The 21,367-nt window shown below is 41.0% G+C and overlaps 2 protein-coding genes and 1 non-coding gene across 3 annotated transcripts; all 3 read right to left on the reverse strand.

Moving 5' to 3' along the window:
* Nucleotides 1-1,834: 1,834 nt before the first annotated feature.
* Nucleotides 1,835-2,514, reverse strand: LOC133012254 (gastrotropin-like). Its single transcript, XM_061080232.1, has 4 exons — nucleotides 2,448-2,514; nucleotides 2,195-2,355; nucleotides 2,021-2,110; nucleotides 1,835-1,894 (listed from the first exon to the last, which is right to left on the reverse strand). Exons 1-4 carry the CDS (start codon nucleotides 2,512-2,514, stop codon nucleotides 1,835-1,837), a joined length of 378 nt encoding a protein of 125 aa, XP_060936215.1.
* A 1,833-nt stretch (nucleotides 2,515-4,347) lies between these two features.
* Nucleotides 4,348-4,419, reverse strand: trnaw-cca (transfer RNA tryptophan (anticodon CCA)). The gene has a single exon. It is a non-coding gene; the product is annotated as a tRNA-Trp (tRNA).
* Nucleotides 4,420-5,179: 760 nt separating this feature from the next.
* LOC133011954 (alpha-1A adrenergic receptor-like) lies at nucleotides 5,180-17,209 on the reverse strand. Its single transcript, XM_061079898.1, has 2 exons — nucleotides 16,135-17,209; nucleotides 5,180-6,393 (listed from the first exon to the last, which is right to left on the reverse strand). The coding sequence occupies exons 1-2, from the start codon at nucleotides 17,117-17,119 to the stop codon at nucleotides 5,828-5,830; spliced, it is 1,551 nt and encodes a 516-aa protein (XP_060935881.1). The 5' UTR covers nucleotides 17,120-17,209; the 3' UTR covers nucleotides 5,180-5,827.
* Between the last annotated feature and the right edge of the window lie 4,158 nt (nucleotides 17,210-21,367).

Here is a 21,367-nt window from a genome sequence, read left to right on the forward strand (position 1 = left end):
AGGCGATCGAGTTTAGGGTAAATTAAACTGTCCGTAGATTTGAATGTTTATTTGTATCGGCCCTGCAGGTTGAACCCCGCCACTCTACCCAGGTCAAAGGGGATTGGTTAGCCTCAAAGAATAATGACTGTGTGGTAAATTGGTCACTTTTTAGCACTTGAGTCTCTTGAGTAACAGGCTGGTGCTTCATAATAATCTACACATAAATGCATTTGGAAGCATTCTGCTACTAAGCTGCACAACAGGTTGAACACTGACTGCAGGCCAGCAGACATTTCAATTAATTTGATTGAAGAGGGAAAACATGGAAATGGCCCAGCCCAAAAAATAAGCAAATTATATTTGATTTAAATGTGATAACGATGTTGTATATTCTCTGTAGGAATTACTATGCCCAAAGACCACGGAGCAGGGGAAGTCATAACAGAGATCCATCAGAATGACGAGTTCAGGGTGACTAAACACACGAAGGATAAGACCTGGTGCAACAAATTCCACATTGGGAAGGAGGCGGAGCTGCAAACTGTGGCAGGCGAGAAATTCAAGGTCAGTTCCTTCTCATTTTCCAATGTTTAAGCAGTTATATTTTAATTTCTCATCACTGGCTGTTTTCCAATTGTGCATTTTAAATTTTCAGACCACTGTCACCCTGGAGGGAGGTAAATTGTAGATTCAGTTTCCAAATTACCTTTACACTGCTGAAGTGGTCGCTGACAAGCTCGTCGAGATGAGCACATATGACTTCTGTTTGTGTGTGTGTTTGTGTCAGATGTGACGCAGCCTTTTTAGAACATTTCTGCATTTTCTTTCGTTCAAGGTTCAAACTGTGGGTGGAGTAACCTGACGATTTGTTTCAAATCTGTTAGTTGGAATCCGCAACCCTTCTGCTTCCAGTCAGCCCAAAATAGTTTGAACTAGAATGCCACCCAGTAGAGAACATTACCTTGGCCAAGGCCTAACTGTTCCCTTGAATTCAAACAAGCTGCATCACATTTCACACACTAAATATATATCACTTCCCTGAATATGCCTGATTCTATCATCAAGGTCAAAGAAGGATTCTGTCGGTTAACAGTGAAAATTTTAAATTCGAAGAGGTTGGCCTAACGAAGGTCTAGTACCGAAACGTTATACAGCATAATGAATCACAGATTGCAAGTTGGACAGTGTGTGGGAGCAGTATTTGATCCACTCGTGCCTCTACAACACACCTTTTCTGTTTAATGGAGGTGCCAAGCATTCTTTCGTTAAATTAGAAAGGGATAAAAAAAAATAATCTGAAACCGCCCTGTGATCTGGATCTTCCCTGACTCCACATCCTTCTACCAAGTTGGAATTTCATCCAGTAGTTTTTGCATAATCTAATTTACCAGCAAACAAATAGAGAGATTAAATAATAACCATAACAATAATGATAAATTATCTCTGCTCCAAATGTTCAGATTAGGGAACTGGCATATGAGGCATGTTTAATATGTTTTTTTAATGTATAGGTCTTTAAATTAGGAAGAAATATTATCAATTCAATATCGAGAGCTGAAACCAATTTTAAGAAAATGTCATTACTGCTCCTTTGTTCATTTTTCTTCTTTATTGAATCAAAGAGGAATACTGTTCCTGGTGGACGGTTTGTAGAAATACAACAGATAGCACAGCCTAGTTGGTTTGTTTTTTACATTTCTTTCAGTAAAACTGAAAGTATGCACCAGAAAATCCCACTTGCTCCTTGATACACATGGTGAATGCATTTTTAAACTGGTGGAGGCATTTTCATTATGGGTTCCTCTGCCTCCCACAGCCTCTCCTCCAATGCTGCATGTTGAGTCTCGCAGCGTTAGATCCTTTTGCTGACTCTTTTGAAAGTCACACCCTTCTCTCCTGGAGTTATGCAGATCTGCAGAAAATAGAGTGGGAAAGAAAAAGTGAATATAAAACAAACTGCAGCTTACATTTCGGTCACATTAAGGTTACATTGAGTCAGTATCGTGGCGGTCAAAGTTTGAGCGAGTGCTTCTCTTACCATCACTAGTTTATCTTCACTCATCTCTGCTGTGAAGTTGTACTGAGGAAACTCTATTGAAATCTTGCTGTCGGCCATCGTGACCGTGGCCTAAAGGTCACAAGGATAAAAGGTCACAGAGGGAAACGAGCGATGTAGGTCCGGTATATGAAAACTCATCTGTCGTGAGCTTACCTTGAATTTGGGGCCCTTCATCGTCAACAGCTCACACTCCTGGCCAATGGTGAAGCTATTGGACCAGGTCCAGTTGGGGATGGATTGCGTCCAGGTGAAGTGGTTCCCGTCCTGAACCACGTCCGTCACCACTTTGTGGTCGGTCTTGGCGTTGAGAAGCCCTGTCACAGAGTGGTCGAAATCCCAAATGAAGACAGTCAACAAACTTTAAATGAATGACAGCTCGTGTTTATCCACAAAGAAACTAATATACCCAAAACTTCCAGGAACTCCTCGTAGTTCTCCTGACTCTCCAGCTCATATTTCCCGGTGAAAGCCATGATGGTGAAAGAAAGGAGCGACCGAGTGAATGAGTTCAATAAGAAGAGAGGAGTGGCCTTCTGTTCTGAATCACTGCCAAACCCTCTCTCCTCCTCTCGTCGCACATGTTCTCTACCTCACCCCTCATGTGTGAGACATGCCAGCAATGTTTTTCCAACACAGTTATCACCTTGTTTTAAAGACAGTGATCTAATAGGACGAAGATCCTAGTTATTCCCTTGCCCCTGTCACTTTCAGGTTCTTCCAGCACTTCTGTCGTGTGATAAGATTTCCTCTGCATGTTAGGACTTGTATCATGTAGTACAATGCTCAGAACACAGGGCTGATGTATATGTTCAGCTTTAGTGAACTCTTCTTTCTACCTGTGAGGTTCAGGGATGAAACTCTATGTAGTGCAGTGAGCAGCTGAAGTTGAGGCTTTGAAAAGTTATTCTTGAGAACTGTTTGTACTAACAAGACAAAATCAACAATTGAACCACAACCAGTACACCCCAACCACAACGAGGTGAATCACAGTATGTTCTTGATCGATTAGTGGGTGAACTATGTGCCAGAGTGGTTCTGTCTGTCAGGGTTAGTGGCAACAGAAACACAGGCGGTCGCTGCTGGTATATTATTTTAATAAATGAATGAGCCAGATGGGCAAATAAACAAGAGAAAGAAATGTAAGCCTAACGCACAAGGGGATTCTGAGGAACATCAACAGGTGTGAACACTATGAATAACACACACACACACAAACACACATTCACGCATGCACGCACACACGCACCCAGGCACACACACTGCTATATCAAATGACATATTTGTTCTTATCATGCCTTGTACTAGTGATTTTTTTTAACCTTATTATTGTATATATATTTTGTAAAAACACATTTTCATTCATCCTTGTATATTCATCACATGACTATTATTATTACTATTATGTTTTCAAATACTTATTTAAGTTTACTTATTTATTAACTCTTCAATTATACTAACACAGAGCGTCTTTGAAAACATTCTTTCCCACCATTATACTTGTAGGACCAGTGTGGACATGTTGAATCTTAAGGAGCGGAAACAGGTGAACAGCCAAAGAGCTGAAATTAATTCTGACCAGGAAACGACTGACAGGTCTGTCGAAGGGCAGGAAACAAATCCTGAGGACATGTGTTGGGCGGAAGCAGAACTGAAACACTGCTTGAAATCTCAGTCTGTGTGAGATGCTGCTCCTTCACCTTGCACTGCAGCGGCCGCCTCATCCCTCGATGTAAACTGAAGCGCGTAAGTGGAAAGGAAACATGTGAGAAGTGCTGTAAGATTAAGTGCTCTCCTCTGAATGGAGGTTTGGACCTTTTAAGGTCAGTTCAGTTCCAGCTCAATGTGTGAGAGAAAAGAAATATATGTTTAGAAAATACATGCGCTCTCTATATATATTCAAGTGTCGCAACCGTGCCCCACTGAACCGTTCTGCACATCCTGAACTCCTTCATCTGTCAGAGAAACCTGCTGTTTATACACTTTGTGCAGCAGAGATCGGATGAACTGTCTGCTTCTAACAAACTAACCAGAAAATGTTTGTTCCAAATACATCTGGAACATGCAGAAGAATGAACTACTCAGGAGGTGCTGACAGTAACACCCGAGTGCTTACAGTGTCAGGTCTTTCAGGGGGAGTCCCTGAAAAAATTGAACCTCATTTCAGGAAGTTTCTCATGATGTGATAAAAACACACAAACCATTTATATGGAGTCACATGTGCCTCTAATGCTCAGCATTGGTTTCATAGATTGGTTCAGAACTTCATTCCAGTTATTGGCTTGCACTACCACAATAAAGAAATCATGTGACCCTGACGTGATTTGAACACGCAACCTTCTGATCTGGAGTCAGACGCGCTACCGTTGCGCCACAGAGTCTGGTGAACAGCTTACAACACTCCCATGCTACATTGAGTTCTTCTCTTTCTCTCGGCTCTTTATATTACCACATGTCACTGACTTTGTGTTTTTAGTTCTCTCTCTCTCTCTCTCTCTCTCTCTCTCTGTATTTTGAATGTAGATCTGACAGTACTTACCAATTAATGTTATTATTACTACTGTTATTAATGAATTGGTGCTGCTATCATTAATAACGTCATTACACTTATAAATTGCTGTGATGGTTACACAACTGTTCCTGGTATCTCTCTATCTCTCTCTCTCTCTCTCTCTCTCTCTCTCTCTCTCTCTCTCTCTCTCTCTCTCTCTGTATTTTGAATGTAGATCTGACAGTACTTACCAATTAATGTTATTATTACTACTGTTATTAATGAATTGGTGCTGCTATCATTAATAACGTCATTACACTTATAAATTGCTGTGATGGTTACACAACTGTTCCTGGTATCTCTCTCTCTCTCTCTCTCTCTCTCTCTCTCTCTCTCTCTCTCTCTCTCTCTCTCTCTCTCTCTCTCTCTCTCTCTCATTAATCTTGGTGATGCTATAGGGGTTTCTTCCAGTTTTTCGCCATGTGTTTGCCCGGAAATATTGAGTTTTTCAGTACTGTCTCCATCTTACTGTCTAAGGTGAGATCATCTATTTTGTGATTGGTTGCTATACGAATAAAAATGCAATGAATCACCTACGGGAATAATATGTGTTTTTTTTTTTTTTTAAATCCACAAACTATAACGAGTAATTAAGAGTTTGAGATACAGTCATATTTAAGTTTATTTACGTATCAATCACATTCCCAATATTGATATTCAGAACGTTTTGTAAATCAAATATACAAATACGATGACGTCTGATGATTGTGCGCACAACAGATAAACCAGGTTATACTTTATTTCCACAACATACCACAAAGATATCAAGTTACTGGACGGCAAAGGTCATCATTGGTCTCTTCACGACAGTTTTTTTGTTTTTTGTCATGTCCATTCTTTTTACAGGGCTGACAACTTTGTGTTACAGTTCTTTTCTAGAATTATGTCCTTTTCCTTTTGGATGACGTTGTTGTTAAATCAAGCATGCACCGCTGTCTCTCCAACCCCAACAGTGGTTTTGATGATCTGTCTTTAATTTCTGACTGTCCAATGAAAGAAACCTATATGTCAACCGCAGATACAGTAAAATAGAAGACAAATATCTGTGACACAGCAGCATAGTCAATACTAAGTTATCTTCACCTTACATTGACCACTAATGATAAAGAAAATCCACTGACGGATGGACCATATACAGTGACTGCAGCAAACCTGTGTGAAATTCTACATACACACAGTGTAGGAGACTTTAATCCCAACAAAGACTGAAAGAGTCACAGCTCAGTGAGGCCCAACAGTCACACCTTGTCCTCCGGCACGAAGCTGTCCTGGTTGAGCCCCCTCTTGTCTCGGTTCTTCACAAAGGAGAAAGATAAAAAACCACCGGTGGTCTCCTCGTCTCGTTTTCCCCCTCTGACCTCCCCCCTCAGTGCTCTCTGCTGGTGGTCTGCGGCGCTGCCGGGCAGCAGATTAGGCGTGGAGGGAGTTGGGGTGGTCTCCCCCCAGATATACAGTGTCTCCCCCTCTGGGCAAGATGGCAGCCCCTTGCTCAGGTGGCTGGGGCTCGGACTGGCAGAGGATGGCAGAGTACGCTGGCTGCCGTTCAAGCAGCTGGAATTGTGGTCAGCTGAGCCTTTTCGCGAGTTTCCAGAGGCGCTGATGTTGGAGGAGCGGTAGTTGTAGGCTCTCCAGCCGGGATGTTTGCGCTGATTAAATTGGCACCTCAGGATGCGAATGAAAGCCAGCTTGAACTCACGACTGTAGTAGGGGTAGATGATGGGGTTCAGGCAGCTGTTGAAGTAGCCTAACCAGAAGATGACTTTGAAGAGGACCTCAGGTGGGCGCAGGTTCACATTAAAAGACCCTGGAGAAAGGACAGTGGGGAGAGGGGAAACATTGATTCAAAGGTTAATGTCCAGCTTTGTGACAACTCAAATGAACTCCGTAAAGGTTCAGCGGGTAGAATAAAGTGACATCTAGTGGTGAATGTGCATGTTGCAGCTGAATATCCCTCACCTCATTATCCCCTTCCAAACACTAAAGAGAACCTGTGGAAACCTTTAGTTGTCATAAAAAATCAAAAGGTATTTAGTTTGTCGGGTCTTGGCTACTGTAAAAAACATGATGGCCTCTGAAGAGAGGACCCACTCAAGATGTAAATATAAAGTATTTAAAAATTAAGGGCCCATTCTACGGTTGAGAAAACAACAATTCATGAGATTTAGAAAAACACTAGAGAAAAAATCACAAGTGCTATTTTAAAGTGAATTTCTGCCAATATATCATTTCATCTAAATCTAACACACTGAACATTTAAAGCAATACTTCAACATTTGGAGAAATATGCTTGTTTGCTCTGATGCCAAGGGTTTGATGAGAAGATCAATGCCACTTGCAAGACGCTGAAACTGGTTATATAGTGTTGGAAATACTTAGTTAGAATGACATAGATGAATAATCTGTATTCAACGTGCTCCATCAGGGCAGTGTTATTTAAGTGCAGCCTATTGATCCTGTCTGTGATTGATTATATCCAGTAGGTGGCAGCATTTATCAAGAATAACAGAGTAGCACAGTGATATGAAGCAGCAGAATAAATGGCCAGAGGGGACTGTGGGCTCTACACATCGTTTATCATTACAGCAAAGACCTTGTGAGCATCTTCATTAGCAGATAAAGTGCTTCCTTGTCAAAAAGCATGTGTGGTTGCCCTTTCGCGGTTCATTTGAATGAATGAATACTCCAGGGAGAGATAAGAAAAGTGTGTACGCTGAACTTGGAGAAAAAGTGGCAGCACATTCTCTGGGAGGTTATGGAGGTTGCACTACCACAAGCTTTCCTTTTCCAGCACCTCTAGATGGATGTTGGTGCAAAAACAAGTATACTGCTACACAGCTGAAGTTGTGTGTGCATATGGATTCAGATAAGGAGTTAGAGGCAATAAATAACAACACTGCAAAGTATCTAAAAACAGGTTAGTCACTTATGCTAGAGAGGGAGCTTAGCCTGCACTCGCTAAATTGCATTAATCCGTCCGTGTTGGGCTTTTTTCTGTGGCCGAGCTGAAATAGAGAAAGAATATCTAACAAACTAATGAGGTAAGAGGGGGAGGCCTGAGGATAAAGGGGATTAATAACCAAGTGTGATATTATTGTGGAAGAATAAAAGAATCAAAGAAAGAGAAAATCTAAGAAAAAAGGACTGTGTGTTTGTGTGCGTGGGTAGATTTAAGTAGAAGTTTGTTTCTTGACACCAACCCAAATTCTTAAATTAATATCAGGTTTCTGAAAAGACTGAGGATGCTCCGTAATCTCAGGATTTCAAGTGTGTGAATTACTTGTATGATATTATGGGCTCACAGACGCTGCCGCTCTTCATGAAAATCAGATCACAAGCTTTAACAATTATCTTTAACGGGCCAAGGTGCATCGTTTCGTTCATAGCCTTTGGGGGGAAATGTTGCAGACAGGGACGGGGATTGCTTCCACATTATTAGTGGAAAATAAAATATAAAAAATAACACTGTTTCTGTTTGATGCCACAAAACGAAGCTTGTGTGTATACCGACAACTTATGAGGTTTTTCCCTATCTGTGTGTAAGAGTAATGTCTTTCAGTTTGAGAGCAGGACTTTATGATTTTACGTTAAGATTTTGTGATGTTTTCACTCACAACCCTGCGCTAGCACTCAAACCCCTGTTTGGGCTTAGAATTTCTCTGCTTGTGCTTTAACTGGTGGGATCAGGTTTCAACAGGTGTCTTACTGGTTTAAGAATATGGACAAGAGCAGAAGAAAAAAAATCTGAGAGCAGAGTAAAAATCTGCAGGAAATCTGTCCGAGCAACGAAACATCTGAGTGCAAGCGTACAAGCGTACAGTTTGAGCACAAGCGGAGCAGCTCTAAGCACATGCAGCGGCTATCTGAGTGCAAGCGCAGGGTTCTTAGTGGAAAAATCACAGAATCGGGGCGGGAACACCCTGCTCTCAAACTGCAAGACCACGCTCTTGAATAAAGATAGGGAAAAACTCCCATTGCAACTATGGAAAACATCACAGAAGATATTTAATAGTCATGATACAGAGACAACACACACACACACAAACACTACTTCAGTCACTTGGTTAACCTCAATGAAAGTCGTTGTACGACAACATGACAAAATACACGTGAATTTAACTCAGTGGCTCCTAAATGAGAGAGATACAGCTGTGTGTGTTTGTGTGCGTCTGCTTCTGTGTGTGTGATCGTGGGTGCTCTAGCTGCCAGACTGTGAGAGGAAACTGCTGTCTGGTTGTGTCTTGGCCTCCTTTACTGTGGATAAATGGGCCTCTTCTCAGTGGCTGGCATTTTCACATCATGTTATTTTCTCTTCTGGAGCGCCACTTGAATGTGATTACATAACTGTATGACTGTATGATGTCAGAGTTGGAATGAACTTAAACTTGGTCATTCTCGACTCACCCTTTGTCTGCCTGCCTGTGGTGGCAGTAACTGGTAGAAAACAATAATAACTTCATTATAAATTATCATGATTTTTCTTGTGTCTCACTCTATTGAAACTTAACACAAATACGATACAAACAGAAGCTGAACTAAAAATGAAATACAGATGAATCTTTTAATTATTTTATACATTAAATATTTCAAAATGCAAAAGACGCCTTCAAGATTTGCCACAAATTACACATCTATCTATCTATGTATGTATGTATGTATGTATGTATGTATGTATGTATGTATGTATGTATGTATGTATGTATGTATGTATGTATGTATGTATGTATGTATGTATGTATGTATGTATGTATGTATGTATGTATGTATGTATGTATGTATGTATGTATGTATGTATGTATGTATGTATGTATGTATGTATGTATGTATGTATGTATGTATGTATGTATGTATGTATGTATGTATGTATGTATGTATGTATGTATGTATGTATGTATGTATGTATGTATGTATGTATGTATGTATGTATGTATGTATGTATGTATGTATGTATGTATGTATGTATGTATGTATGTATGTATGTATGTATGTATGTATGTATGTATGTATGTATGTATGTATGTATGTATGTATGTATGTATGTATGTATGTATGTATCTATCTATCTATCTATCTATCTATCTATCTATCTATCTATCTATCTATCTATCTATCTATCTATCTATCTATCTATCTATCTATCTATCTATCTATCTATCTCTATCTATCTATCTATCTATCTATCTATCTATCTATCTATCTATCTATCTATCTATCTATCTATCTATCTATCTATCTATCTATCTATCTATCTATCTATCTATCTATCTATCTATCTATCTATCTATCTATCTATCTATCTATCTATCTATCTATGTATCTATCTATCTATCTATCTATCTATCTATCTATCTATCTATCTATCTATCTATCTATCTATCTATATATATCTATATATATCTAGCTATCTAGCTGTCTGGTCTGTCTGTCTGTCTCTACCTGGCTCCAAGGAAAGGTCCCTGAACAGCTGGAGACCCCTACACAGAACAAAAGGTGTCTATTTTCTACACCAGCACCAGATGAAAGAGCAGGAAATCGGATTTACAACATCTCCCTGTCAACAGATATGGCATATTTTGGTATGTTTTGGTCCTGTGTGAATGCGCTCCATTTTTGTCGCATGAAGAGTGTTTATGTTGAAAGGCCATAGTATAAACAGCAGAGGATGCAAGGGTCTCGGCTGAAAGACAAAGGTGTGGAGATAGCGGTGGGAGAGTTATTATTGGTGGTCTCACCACTTCTGCTAAGAGAAATGTTTGTACCTCCTTCCTGAGGACGCGCACACACACACACGTACACACCCTACACACCGCATGTCTTACAGTCAAACTCAGGAACATCTTAACTAAGCAAGGCATCCTGTTATTGTCACTGTTGGAAGAAGCAATACCTATTTTGTGCCATGGGCCGAGCACACACACACAAACACACACACACACACACACACACACACACACTCACACACACACTCACACGCGCGCGCACACACACACACACACACACACACACACACACACACACACACACACACACACACACACCATGCACACAGTCGTTTCTCCATGGCGACATTAAATACATTGATATACTGGACACTTAACCATAGTTATTACCTACCCTTACTCTAACCATTAACCCTAACCCTAAGCCTTAACCTAAACCTAAACCTAAACCTTATCTTAAGAAATGTCATCATCTTAGCATTCAATTATTTGTGTTATATAGTCTTGCTTTTTGTCCCCATGAGGAAGACAAGTCTCCATAATGTGACTGTATAAACAGATTGATGACCCCACAACATTAGTAAAACCTCTACCAAACACACGCACACAACCTGTTTCATCACAAAGCCATAAATAGGATTAATATGTTTTGATCTAAAAGGACAGAAGTGTTATTGCCCTTGCATATTGCTTTCAATGAAACCATAGCATGAAGCTATTTTTAGGGAAATTGGGTTGACGTTGCAGGGTCCCTGGCCCTCACCCCCCCCCCCCCCCCCGCTGCCCTGTGGCCCCTCGAGCTCAGCCACTTACTCTTTCTTCCATCGCTTTGACACTTAGCACTCTCATTATTTTCCCCCTTCAAAAACGATTTCAATTACCCCCGGAGCACCAGGGCCGACCAGCTCGTGGCAGCCACAAAATAAAAGTGCACCATACACACACAGCAAGCAGACATTCACACAGTCGCAGCATCTCTCCCAGCAAACACGTACATGGAAACAATTGGTTAACACCTCCAAGTGTTGGTTTCTCTCACATTTGAGCTCACTGCCTGCACCAGTTGTTAAATGTGAGCCCTTCACAGGACATTAGTGGCTGTGCTGGGTGTTAAAGAGCTGCGGGAAAATGTGTGCAATGATATAACATGCTGCATCCCCCTGAGCACTAATGATTTCCCTTTGGTTGAGTAAGGCGATGACAACGAAGGAAAAGACAATAAATTAAAGGGTGACTATGTTTCAATGACAAACACAGACTAGTTCCACCTTCTTTAAGATGAATATTTGCTCCAGCAATCAGCAGACTAATAATGTAAAAGAAAATAAGTTATGTTAAGTAAAGGTTTGTTGTGTACCCCCTTTTATTCAGATTATTCTTCAAGTGCCTGTTCCAGTGATCCTTGATAAAGTTGCTTTCAGACATGCACTAAGTTCTGAGATCATCCAGAGTTGCTGTTTGTGAAGTCAGTTGATCCTGATGTATTGTGAAACTTCTTTCTCCTTGTAGAATGTCCGGAAAATGTCCAAGTAAGCTCATGTGAGAATACAGCAGGAAAATGTCCACAGAAATTCAAGGCGAGCGAGTAGGAGCGAGATGTTTCTAACATGTGATTGGAGCAAAACTGAACAAAACACAACTAAAAGACTATAAATATCTCAGGATGAAAATAGGCACCAAACACGAAGATGCTGTCGCTGACGTCAACTTGGAAAGACAAGAAGATTCAAGAGCTTTTGGAGATATGGGTCTGTGCCGATGTTGATGTGCTTTAAAAAAACACATGATATCCACAGTGGAATTTATATGAGAGGTCCATCCTCCTGCTTGCTCGCCCCAGACACCAGCCCTTCCCTGAACGTTCCGGACATTTTCCTGTTCCTGTGAATGTGTCTGACCCAGACAATCTGCTGCTGCCATCCTAACATGTCAAATACAAATTCCAGAAAATATCTGGGCCCTGTTCTCAGAGCTCATGTTGGAAAACAGCTTAAGTTACTAATTTGACTGCAAAATAGACCGAATACAAACATTTCAAATTGTCAATATCAGGTTACAAGAATTTAAAATAAACCTCTGTGTGCTTTAACTATCTTTAGCTGCTCTGTGAGAACACAATCCAATATTGTGATATTTACAAGGACATCTACAGCATCATAACTATAACAAATGTTAATGTTTGACAAATTTTGACATTAACAGTATTTCGGGACATTTTATATTAACCAGCTTACTGCTCAATGTACTAAAAGAGACTAATATAGATCTGCTTGATGCAGTTTGAGAGCTTATTAAAAGCGTTTGGTTGCTTTAATGACCTGGAAAGTATCCGCTTCTTAAAAAGCCTGTTTCATCCACTGTCTGCACTCGTCTGTAATTATTACTGTAATCCGGTGTTAATGGTGCCACATGGAGTGAAGGATTTATGAATTAACTTATGGTTTAGTTGTATTGCCTGCATTGACATAAGAAGTCAAGTTGGACAGCGCTGTGTGAGTGTGTGTTTGTGTGTGTGTTTTTCGGCTGCTTTTTGTCCAACGTACCGACACTAACTTAAAATCATTGATTTACTGTTTATAGTCATGGAGTCTGTGTATATCTTTCTTTGCTCCAAATTAAAGGCCTAAAAGGAGCTGAAAAAGAACATGACCTGAAATAGAATCACTCATACTGTAGCCACATGCTTGCCAGTTATACAAATAAATGTTTATACAAAAAGCAAGGTATTCATAGATTTAAAATCAGTTTTATGTGAAGGTGAGAGTTCAGATATGTATTTAAGCTGCATTTGAGTAGCTCTTGGTGGCAGCATCACTATCATCTTCAATCTTTTTTAAATCAGCGGCGAGAGAGAAGCAGCTGCTGCCTCACTGACACAATCGCTGAAAACATACATGGCCGTACGTGCATATAGGCACATAAACACACATTAATACTTCATCACCCCTCCACACGCACAGCACATCAACCGCCACAGGCACACGCACAGAAACTCCCTCATAAATTACATATTAGTGACAGTATGCAGAGGAAGTATCAGAGTAATAACAAGTGTGAGGCAGGAAATCCCACTCTGTGGGCGTAGGCCAGTGGATGCTGAGGGAGCGACACCAGGAGAGAGTTGCTGCCCTCTCAGGCTGCTCAGCTCTGACGTGAGTCACAGCACTGAGCAGGGACACAAACTTCAACTAAGAAACTTCAGTTTGAGAGGAGGCTTCAGTGTGAGAGCAGTGTCAGTGGCCTGCTGTGATATCGTGGATGTGCAATAGCTGCATTGTCCCCAGATCCCTGTTGAACTTGTTTGCATGCTTTGATTCCAGTTACAACCCCCCCACCCCCCCAAAAAAACCATGCAATAATGTTTATTGTGCATTAGTATGCTACAGCAGAGGTTGAATAGAGAAACGTAACCTTGGGAGCTTTCTTGCCTCTTTGTTGATTAATCTTATGTAAACAGGTCCCTCCCTCCTGAACCCCTGCTCTCTTGAGACCTCTGCATATCACAAATTGGAAAATTGCAAATGTTGGGTGCTCATGGTATGTTACTGAGAAAGTTAATCTCGCTATGTGACACTGCATAGTGATCCTGCCCCAGGGACTTCTGTGTTTGCGTTTGTCCATGTGAGGACGTGATGAGCTGCAGCTTTAAGCCAGGGGCATCAACACATTCATGTGTCCACGATAAATGCAAACAAACAGTCACAACCCCCAGTGCCACAAGGGATTGTTGCAATCAGGCAAAACCATGATTTGAAATACTGCAGCCATGCATGTAGGTGACTAATCCCTTTGGTCCAAACGTCATCAACAAAGACTTGATGTTTACTGAACTTCCTCCCCACAATACAGCATGGCACAACCATTTTGGTAAAAAAAATTCTGCAGGTTTTTAAACAGCCATGTCAGTGGAGGGTTGAATACTTGCCGGGAGCAGTGGCTTCAGGGAGCCTGGACCAGGAGCAGAGCGGTGTCTTGCTTATCAAAGACTAACCATGTGCATATGGCCCTGTGATCGCCAAGGGGCCCTGATGTGCCCGGCCCATGTTATTTTCTCCCGGCTGTGTATATTATGAAAGTTTTAAACTATAACAACTATACTTTGGTACAGACATGAACTGACCAATAGCTTTAGGCACAGGCTATCCACCATGATGCTGGCTAGTTTCACTTGATTGAAAAATGACTACACAGCAAGCTAACATCAGTCACATCAAACCAATGTCAGACATAAACTTGGGATGAATTACTTAATCGTTATATCTCAATTTATCACAAGGATTGAATTGCATGTTTAAAATAAGGAGCCCCTATATATATATACCGTATGTTTATTCTAATTATATATTGTATATTGTACATGTATTGTATTTCTTTTAGATTACCCCAGCGGGGGCAGTTCAATTTTATTATTGCAAATACACGTGACACTGTCCCTGTGTTTACTTTATTCACCAACACAGATGAAAATGAGAGGACAAGAGGAAGGTATAGAGAAGGGAAGGATAGAGGAAGAGCAGGTATATAATATAATATTATATTCTTTATAGCTATCATTTTTGATTTTTTAAAATTGAACATCTTAAAATATATATACACTTTATAGATGAGGTAAATCACCATAGATTTGGATCATATTCCTCTGAATGTTCCATAACATTTTTTATCATCTGCTTTCTCCAAGGTCAAATAGGACGTCACCTCAACTGACATGCTCCCCCCACCTGTGCTTCCTATTGGCTACAGCTCAGAATGTGGCTAACATTTACTATTGTCCTTATTATCCCATGTCCTACATAACAATATTGCCATATTGCATCGTTAGTTTACACTATTTCCTAATTAGATTTTTCGAATATTTGTATTCATTCCTACAGTATGTAAATGTAGAATAATGTCTTAAGATTGTTAGCATTTGTGACAATAGCTGATTATGCCAGTGTAGCTGATGTAAAATAATTTATCATAACACAACTTGTAGAAAGATTTGTAATCAGGGGTATGATATGCCTCAGGCCAACCCTAAACAAGATTTTGCATAGGGCCCCCAAAAATCTAAAAGCGGCCCTGCCTACAGGCCTCTTGATGAATTGAGCAGGGAGGGGAGGGGGAAACCTACTCCTCACTTGGCACACAAGGAGTGTGTTTGTTGCATCGGGAGAGATTAACTGTGACTCAGTGACTAATGCAACAATAACACTAATAATGTTTGGATAAGCTTGAGAAAAATTCCTCCTCAGACTCTTAAAAACATGGTTTTATCCCTTATTACAGGACCTGAATTCAGAGGCTACACAGTCAGCAGTGTTTTGGATTTACTGAGTAAATGGTGCAGAACTGCAGGATCTCACAGCATATCCAAAGTTAAAGTCTGCGTAGTAAACTATGATGCAAACTAACTTAATCACATTAACAGACACTGGGAAGTCGGGGGAAATACTAAAGCATATTGAATGCTGCACTTATATATGGCTGATGCAATTTTTTTTATTTGTGCAGTATAAAACGACCACTCCAGTATATCAAAGCCCACACAGAGGTTTGGTTGCAATTCAGAGAAGTAAATGTTGCCCAGGAGACTTTCCCAGTGACAGCTATAGATATGATTTACAAGGCCTGCAGCAGACTTTCACTGCCTCAGATTAACTTCTATACAGACATCCAGACTGTCGTATATTTTCTGCAAGATGCCTTTTAACTAGTTGAATATTATGACGTTTTGTTTAATGGAATGGGCTGTGAGGAAATTGATTTTTGTAAATGGCCAAACATGAGTTTCATTATTGACAGAATAACAGAATCAGTATCAGAGAGGATCCAGGGAAACCTACCTATGGGTAAGGCGAGAAAGAAGGGCAGCCAGCAGAGAGTAAACATGCCGACCACCACTCCCAAAGTTTTTGCTGCTTTCTTCTCCCGGGAGAACTTCAGAAGTTTCACCGTCAGGGAACTCCTCGCTTGTTGCGCGCGGCCCTTCCCGGGGCCGGAGGAGGCTCCGGGGTCCTGCTCCTGCACCTGGGACCCCTTGTGGATCCTGAGGGTCAGCTCGCTGGAGTTCATCCTCTCACGCATCACACCTGCCTCCAGGTTCTTAGTGGTCCGCTTGGCGACTATGTACACCCGACAGTACATCACCAGGATGACGACGAGCGGGATGTAGAAGGAGCCGAGCGAGGAGAAGAGCGCGTAAAAGGGCTCCTCGGTGATGGGGCACACCGTGTCGTCCGGCGACGGCGGCTGCTTCCAGCCGAACAGAGGCCCGATGGAGATGACCACCGACAGCACCCACACGCCGAGCATGGCCAGCAGGGCCCGCTTCTCCGTCACGATGCCCGGGTACTGCAGCGGGTGGCTCACCCCGATGTAGCGGTCGATGGATATTACGCACAGGCTCATGATGGACGCGGTGCAGCACAGCACGTCCACCGCCGCCCAGATGTCACAGAAGATCCGGCCGAACACCCAGTAGTCTAGGATCTCCAGGGTGGCGGACACCGGCAGCACCGTGGTGCCCAGCAGCAGGTCCGCGATGGCCAGGTTGATGATGAAGTAGTTCGTCGGGGTGCGCAGGTGCCTGTTGCACACCACCGCGAGGATGACGAGGATGTTGCCCGCGATGGCGAACACGATGAAAGCCCCCAGCACCAGGGCGAGCGGGATGGCCCGGCTGAGGTGCACCTCGCTGGGGGGCTCCGTGTGGTTCCCCCCAGAGCCGCTGCTGGAGTTGACCTGGGAGAACAAGCCCGGAGTCCCGTCCAGATCCGACGAGGAACTGTTTTTCCAAAATGCTGTGACATTGTCAGTGCTCAGACTCATTTTGACTCAAGAGGTCCTCCATAGCAGGCTTCAGATGACTTGGAACCGCAACTCGCACGAAGAGCTTCACCAAACATAAATAAACTTGGTCTATAAGGCGCAGCTCTGCATGGTTTAACCTCGCGTTTCCAAATGAGTGGTTTGAAAGGGTGAACTCCGCGCAGTGTTGGAGGAGGAATGCCCATGCGGTCCCTCTCCCTCCACTCTCCTGTGGGCTCAGAGGAGATGTGAGGGGGGCAGCAGCAGTCGTCCCCTACCTCCTCGCCTGTCCACCTCTTACAGCTCTGCCATACACTGACTGGACATACTTCAATACGACTCTATGAAGCGCAGATGACGCGTCGTTACATGAACGGTGACTCCACAGTCACATTTTACGCGCAACTTCGTGAGATGGAGACGGTTTTAGGGGAAGCGCCTCCCTGGTCTTTTGTATTTGTTTTTCCATCTCTGTTGGAGGGTAATAACTGGACAACGTGAATTCAATTACTTCTCTGCCAGATACATTAACTGTATTTTTTTTTAGCTTGAGGTCCCTTAAAAGAGGTTTTACTGGCAGGAAAATAAACAGGTTAATAGAAAAACCTAACTGAAGGTATGCCTAGCCATATACAGTATGTCCCAATGTAAATAAACATTGAAATTAGATCTACTCAGGTTACTTCTGTGCGGTTCATGAAATACTTCACAATGTAAATAATGTGTCCAGACAGGCAACCTGAAGGTTTAAGCCAAAAAGGTATAAGTAGATAAGAAAATCACATAAAATGGCCCCTCCTAAAACAGGTATTTCTCCTGAAGTATATTCCTATTATGGTAAAGCACAGGAGCTCGAAAAGTAATCTCAATTTGGAGTGACTGATTTAATGGGCTGAGTTCAGACGCATGCACATTCCTCCTAAAGCTGTGGTTCCTCCTGTTTAAGAGCATTTTAACCTTCTTATGATGTAACAGTGGTCGACAAAAGTGTGGAAAAAACGAATCCTCTCAAAACCTGCAGAGAAGTGAAACTCTTATGATTCAAGGCAATAAAACAGAAGACATTCAGTTTCATCGGGAATACTTCAACTCTTTGAGTGTGATTTTATTTACCCACTGTGCTGCACGTTTGAGATTTACAACATTTAGTTGGAAATATAGTCTATATTGACTCTTTCTCCTCAGGACTGTTTATGACTTCAGGTTTTCTTTTCAACCATGAAGGTCTGGGATGTTGAATTTGAACTAGTGTATGAAACAAAAGCATGTTAAATGTAGACTGTTTGATATAAATATTTATCCTTTATTCTCAAATATTAAACATCTTCTCTTTTTAAATGTGCTGTTTTTTGTGTTTGTTGTTGATCACTGATAATGTACCTGTGTGATAAAAGCAACGCTATCATAAATTTAACAGCATCTTCACAGCTCAGAAGTGTAATTTAACAGCTTCCAATCTGGCATATTCAAATGTCCTAACCAGCTTTCATTTCCATAAAAACTCAAAGAAAAACCCAGATGCAAAACAGAAAAGAGAGAGCAGATGTTGGTTTTGGATCGGGCAACTCGAATGGTCTGTAAGATAGAGCCACACTCTCAATTAAATAGCTGGTCAGCAAGCAAAGAAGTAAAAGAAACAGAAGCAAAACTAGACCTGCACTCCGCAGAGCACATACCTCCTCTGGGGTCCAACAATCCTACACAGGATGATCAGTTCTTACAATAGACATTTAAAGGAGAAAGGACATGGTCAGATAAAAACAGAGATGATTTATTTGTCATTAAAAATAGTTATAAAGAAACATAAAAAAATCTTCCCTTTAATCCATGTCTGCCTCAAAATGTAAAAGGTTCCTCTCAGGTCCAGGCCCCATCCTTCCACCAAGTGTGATGGGAATTGATTCAGCAGCTTTTGTGGGAACCTCCTCAGGAATAAACCAACGAAAACACAACTTCCATGGCTGAGGTAGAACGAGTCACCAGTTCTGTTGATTTCCAAAGTTGTATTGTGAGAAAAATCTCATTACAAAGATCTGTGTTCACACTGATTTGTGAATCAGTTGTATTTGGACAGTGCTGGTGTCATTATTCGGTCTCATCTCATCAACTCATTTGAAAATAACCAATTTTATTAAACTAGAATTGAAAATCACCTCAGGACGACCAACTTCTCTGTGTTCTGCAGGTGTTCCATCTTCTCATATGAGGGATCATGTTTGGTTACACCCGGAGCACTGCTAGAAAACGACATATAAAAAGGCCTTTCATCAAACTGTTATATGGAACAATATGCAAATATACATATATATTTTGCAAAAAAAAACATATATATATGATTTCAAATAAGATTATTGTCTTAATTTATGTTTTGGTGCGTTCAATTTTTATTAGAAGTATTTAGGGTGGACCCCAGGAAGCCTTGCTGCACTTGAACTATTTCCTAATAAGCAGATCATAATTTCAGTGACATGAAAAGTGCTTTGGAGATCAACTCAAAACAGCTGAGTGAAATAAATAACTCAACTCACCAAACATAGTTTTCATACAGACACCATTAGAATCTCCAGAGCTCAGTGAGACGTGTGACTGTAAATCAAGACATCCCTGAAACGTGACAGTCAGGGGAAGCATTCCTTCACTGTGTCTCAATCCTTACATGTACACACTCAGGTATTATGTTCATCTTTCTTAAAAGACGAACCTCCTGGAAGTATCTCAGTTCAGATCTGTGTCTGAACGTTAGTGCCATGGTGAACTGCATCTCACTGCCCATTTGATTTGATTGAATAGACTGAGCTTTCTAGTATCATAAAAGCTTCTGCTTCTCAGCGCGCTGCCAAGTGCCCTGACCAGTCTCATATCGCTCGGTGGAAACTCAACTTGAGCGGGAGCGTCCACCGTCTGTCGGTTCGCTTCAGTGGTGGGGATTTGCCTTAAATTCAAGAGGATCAACTTTTCTTCTTGGCAGGGAAAGCAAAACTAAATCTTAAATTACATGAGACGCGGAGCAATTTCTTTTTGAAGACATGGCTCCACGATTTGAGCCGTGATTTGTCATTATCTTTATCCTTTTTAACATTAATCTGGGATTTAGAAAGAAGATGTTTTTCTCCTAAACGGTAGAAAAAGATATATCCAAATTTAGAGTACTTTGTTTTAGTAATGCCAGAGATTTATTTATTCTTTGTATGATCTCATTTCAGAAAAACAACTGTTGATTTAATTTCATCTGGCCGATCTTTTGCATTAAACTGTTTGAGTTCAGTTATCTGGGTGAAATAGTTTCACTCCTGCAAAGAGTTGAGAGGTGAGAGGTTCGAGTCTCACTTTGACCTTATGCTCCTGTTCAAGGCCTGGGCGCCGTCTGGCCCGGTCACGGTTGTACTCTGCTCATTGACTCCACATGTTCATCATTATTCAGTTCACCAAGGGAGACAAATGCATTTATTACCACACTGAACAAACAGAAGTAAAAGTAAAAGGCAAGATGAATAAATGATTTGACTGAGCTTTAGACAGGGTTGACTGCTCATCAGCTCTGAAGCACATGATGATCAACTAGTGTTGTTTTCAGATCCTTAGCTAAAGGAAATTTCAAGTTCATTTCAATATTATTTGTATAGCCAATAACATACACTACCTCAAGGCACTTAATAGTAAGGTCTCTATAGAGAAACAACACAGTTCCCACAATGAAAAACGTTTGTGAAAAAAAAAAATCCTTTTTAACGAGGGGAAGCTTCTAGAAATAATAATAATAATAGCTTCATTTGTATAGCGCTTATCTAAACAAGGTTACAAAGTGCTTCACAAATTAATCCATGGAAAAAGGAAAAATGAATTAGAGAGAGACCAGGAACATCTCATTTGAATTCTGAAAGACTGGTTGTTGTAATGAACATAATAATGATAGTATATTCATACTACTACTACTGACGATAATAATGATCATAATAATCATTATAATACTAATGATAGTAGTAATAATAATATTAATCGAGCAAAATCAAAGTGTCAAAGTAAAGTACTCTGCCTAAAATAATCAGATAAATTACAGGCGTAGTTTCTTAATTTTTTCATTGAAAACAAAATAGTATGAGGGATAGCAATGTTTTTTTCAATGACACTCAAATATACCAGACATTACATCAAACTTTCACATGTTAAAGTAAAACTCCCGTTATGGTTTTGTTCCATCAATAGGCAGAGAAGCACTTGTGAAGCCCACTCAAACCCATTCTATGGCGGCCCACCTGGACGAGCAGGCTC

Source organism: Limanda limanda, chromosome 10 (genome assembly GCF_963576545.1).
Source record: "Limanda limanda chromosome 10, fLimLim1.1, whole genome shotgun sequence".
In the NCBI taxonomy this organism is placed as follows: Eukaryota; Metazoa; Chordata; class Actinopteri; order Pleuronectiformes; family Pleuronectidae; genus Limanda; species Limanda limanda.

Bases quoted from the DNA above. Each gene is read 5' to 3' on its own strand.
- LOC133012254 (XM_061080232.1), bottom strand. From the start codon at position 2,514: ATGGCTTTCACCGGGAAATATGAGCTGGAGAGTCAGGAGAACTACGAG. The intron at 2,356-2,447 runs GTATATTAGTTT...ACTCTGTGACAG, and splicing joins GGAGTTCCTGGAAGTTTTGG to GGCTTCTCAACGCCAAGACC. The intron at 2,111-2,194 runs GTAAGCTCACGA...TGTGACCTTTAG, and splicing joins TGAAGGGCCCCAAATTCAAG to GCCACGGTCACGATGGCCGA.
- LOC133011954 (XM_061079898.1), bottom strand. From the start codon at position 17,119: ATGAGTCTGAGCACTGACAATGTCACAGCATTTTGGAAAAACAGTTCC. The intron at 6,394-16,134 runs GTAGGTTTCCCT...TCCTTTCTCCAG, and splicing joins CTTTCTCGCCTTACCCATAG to GGTCTTTTAATGTGAACCTG.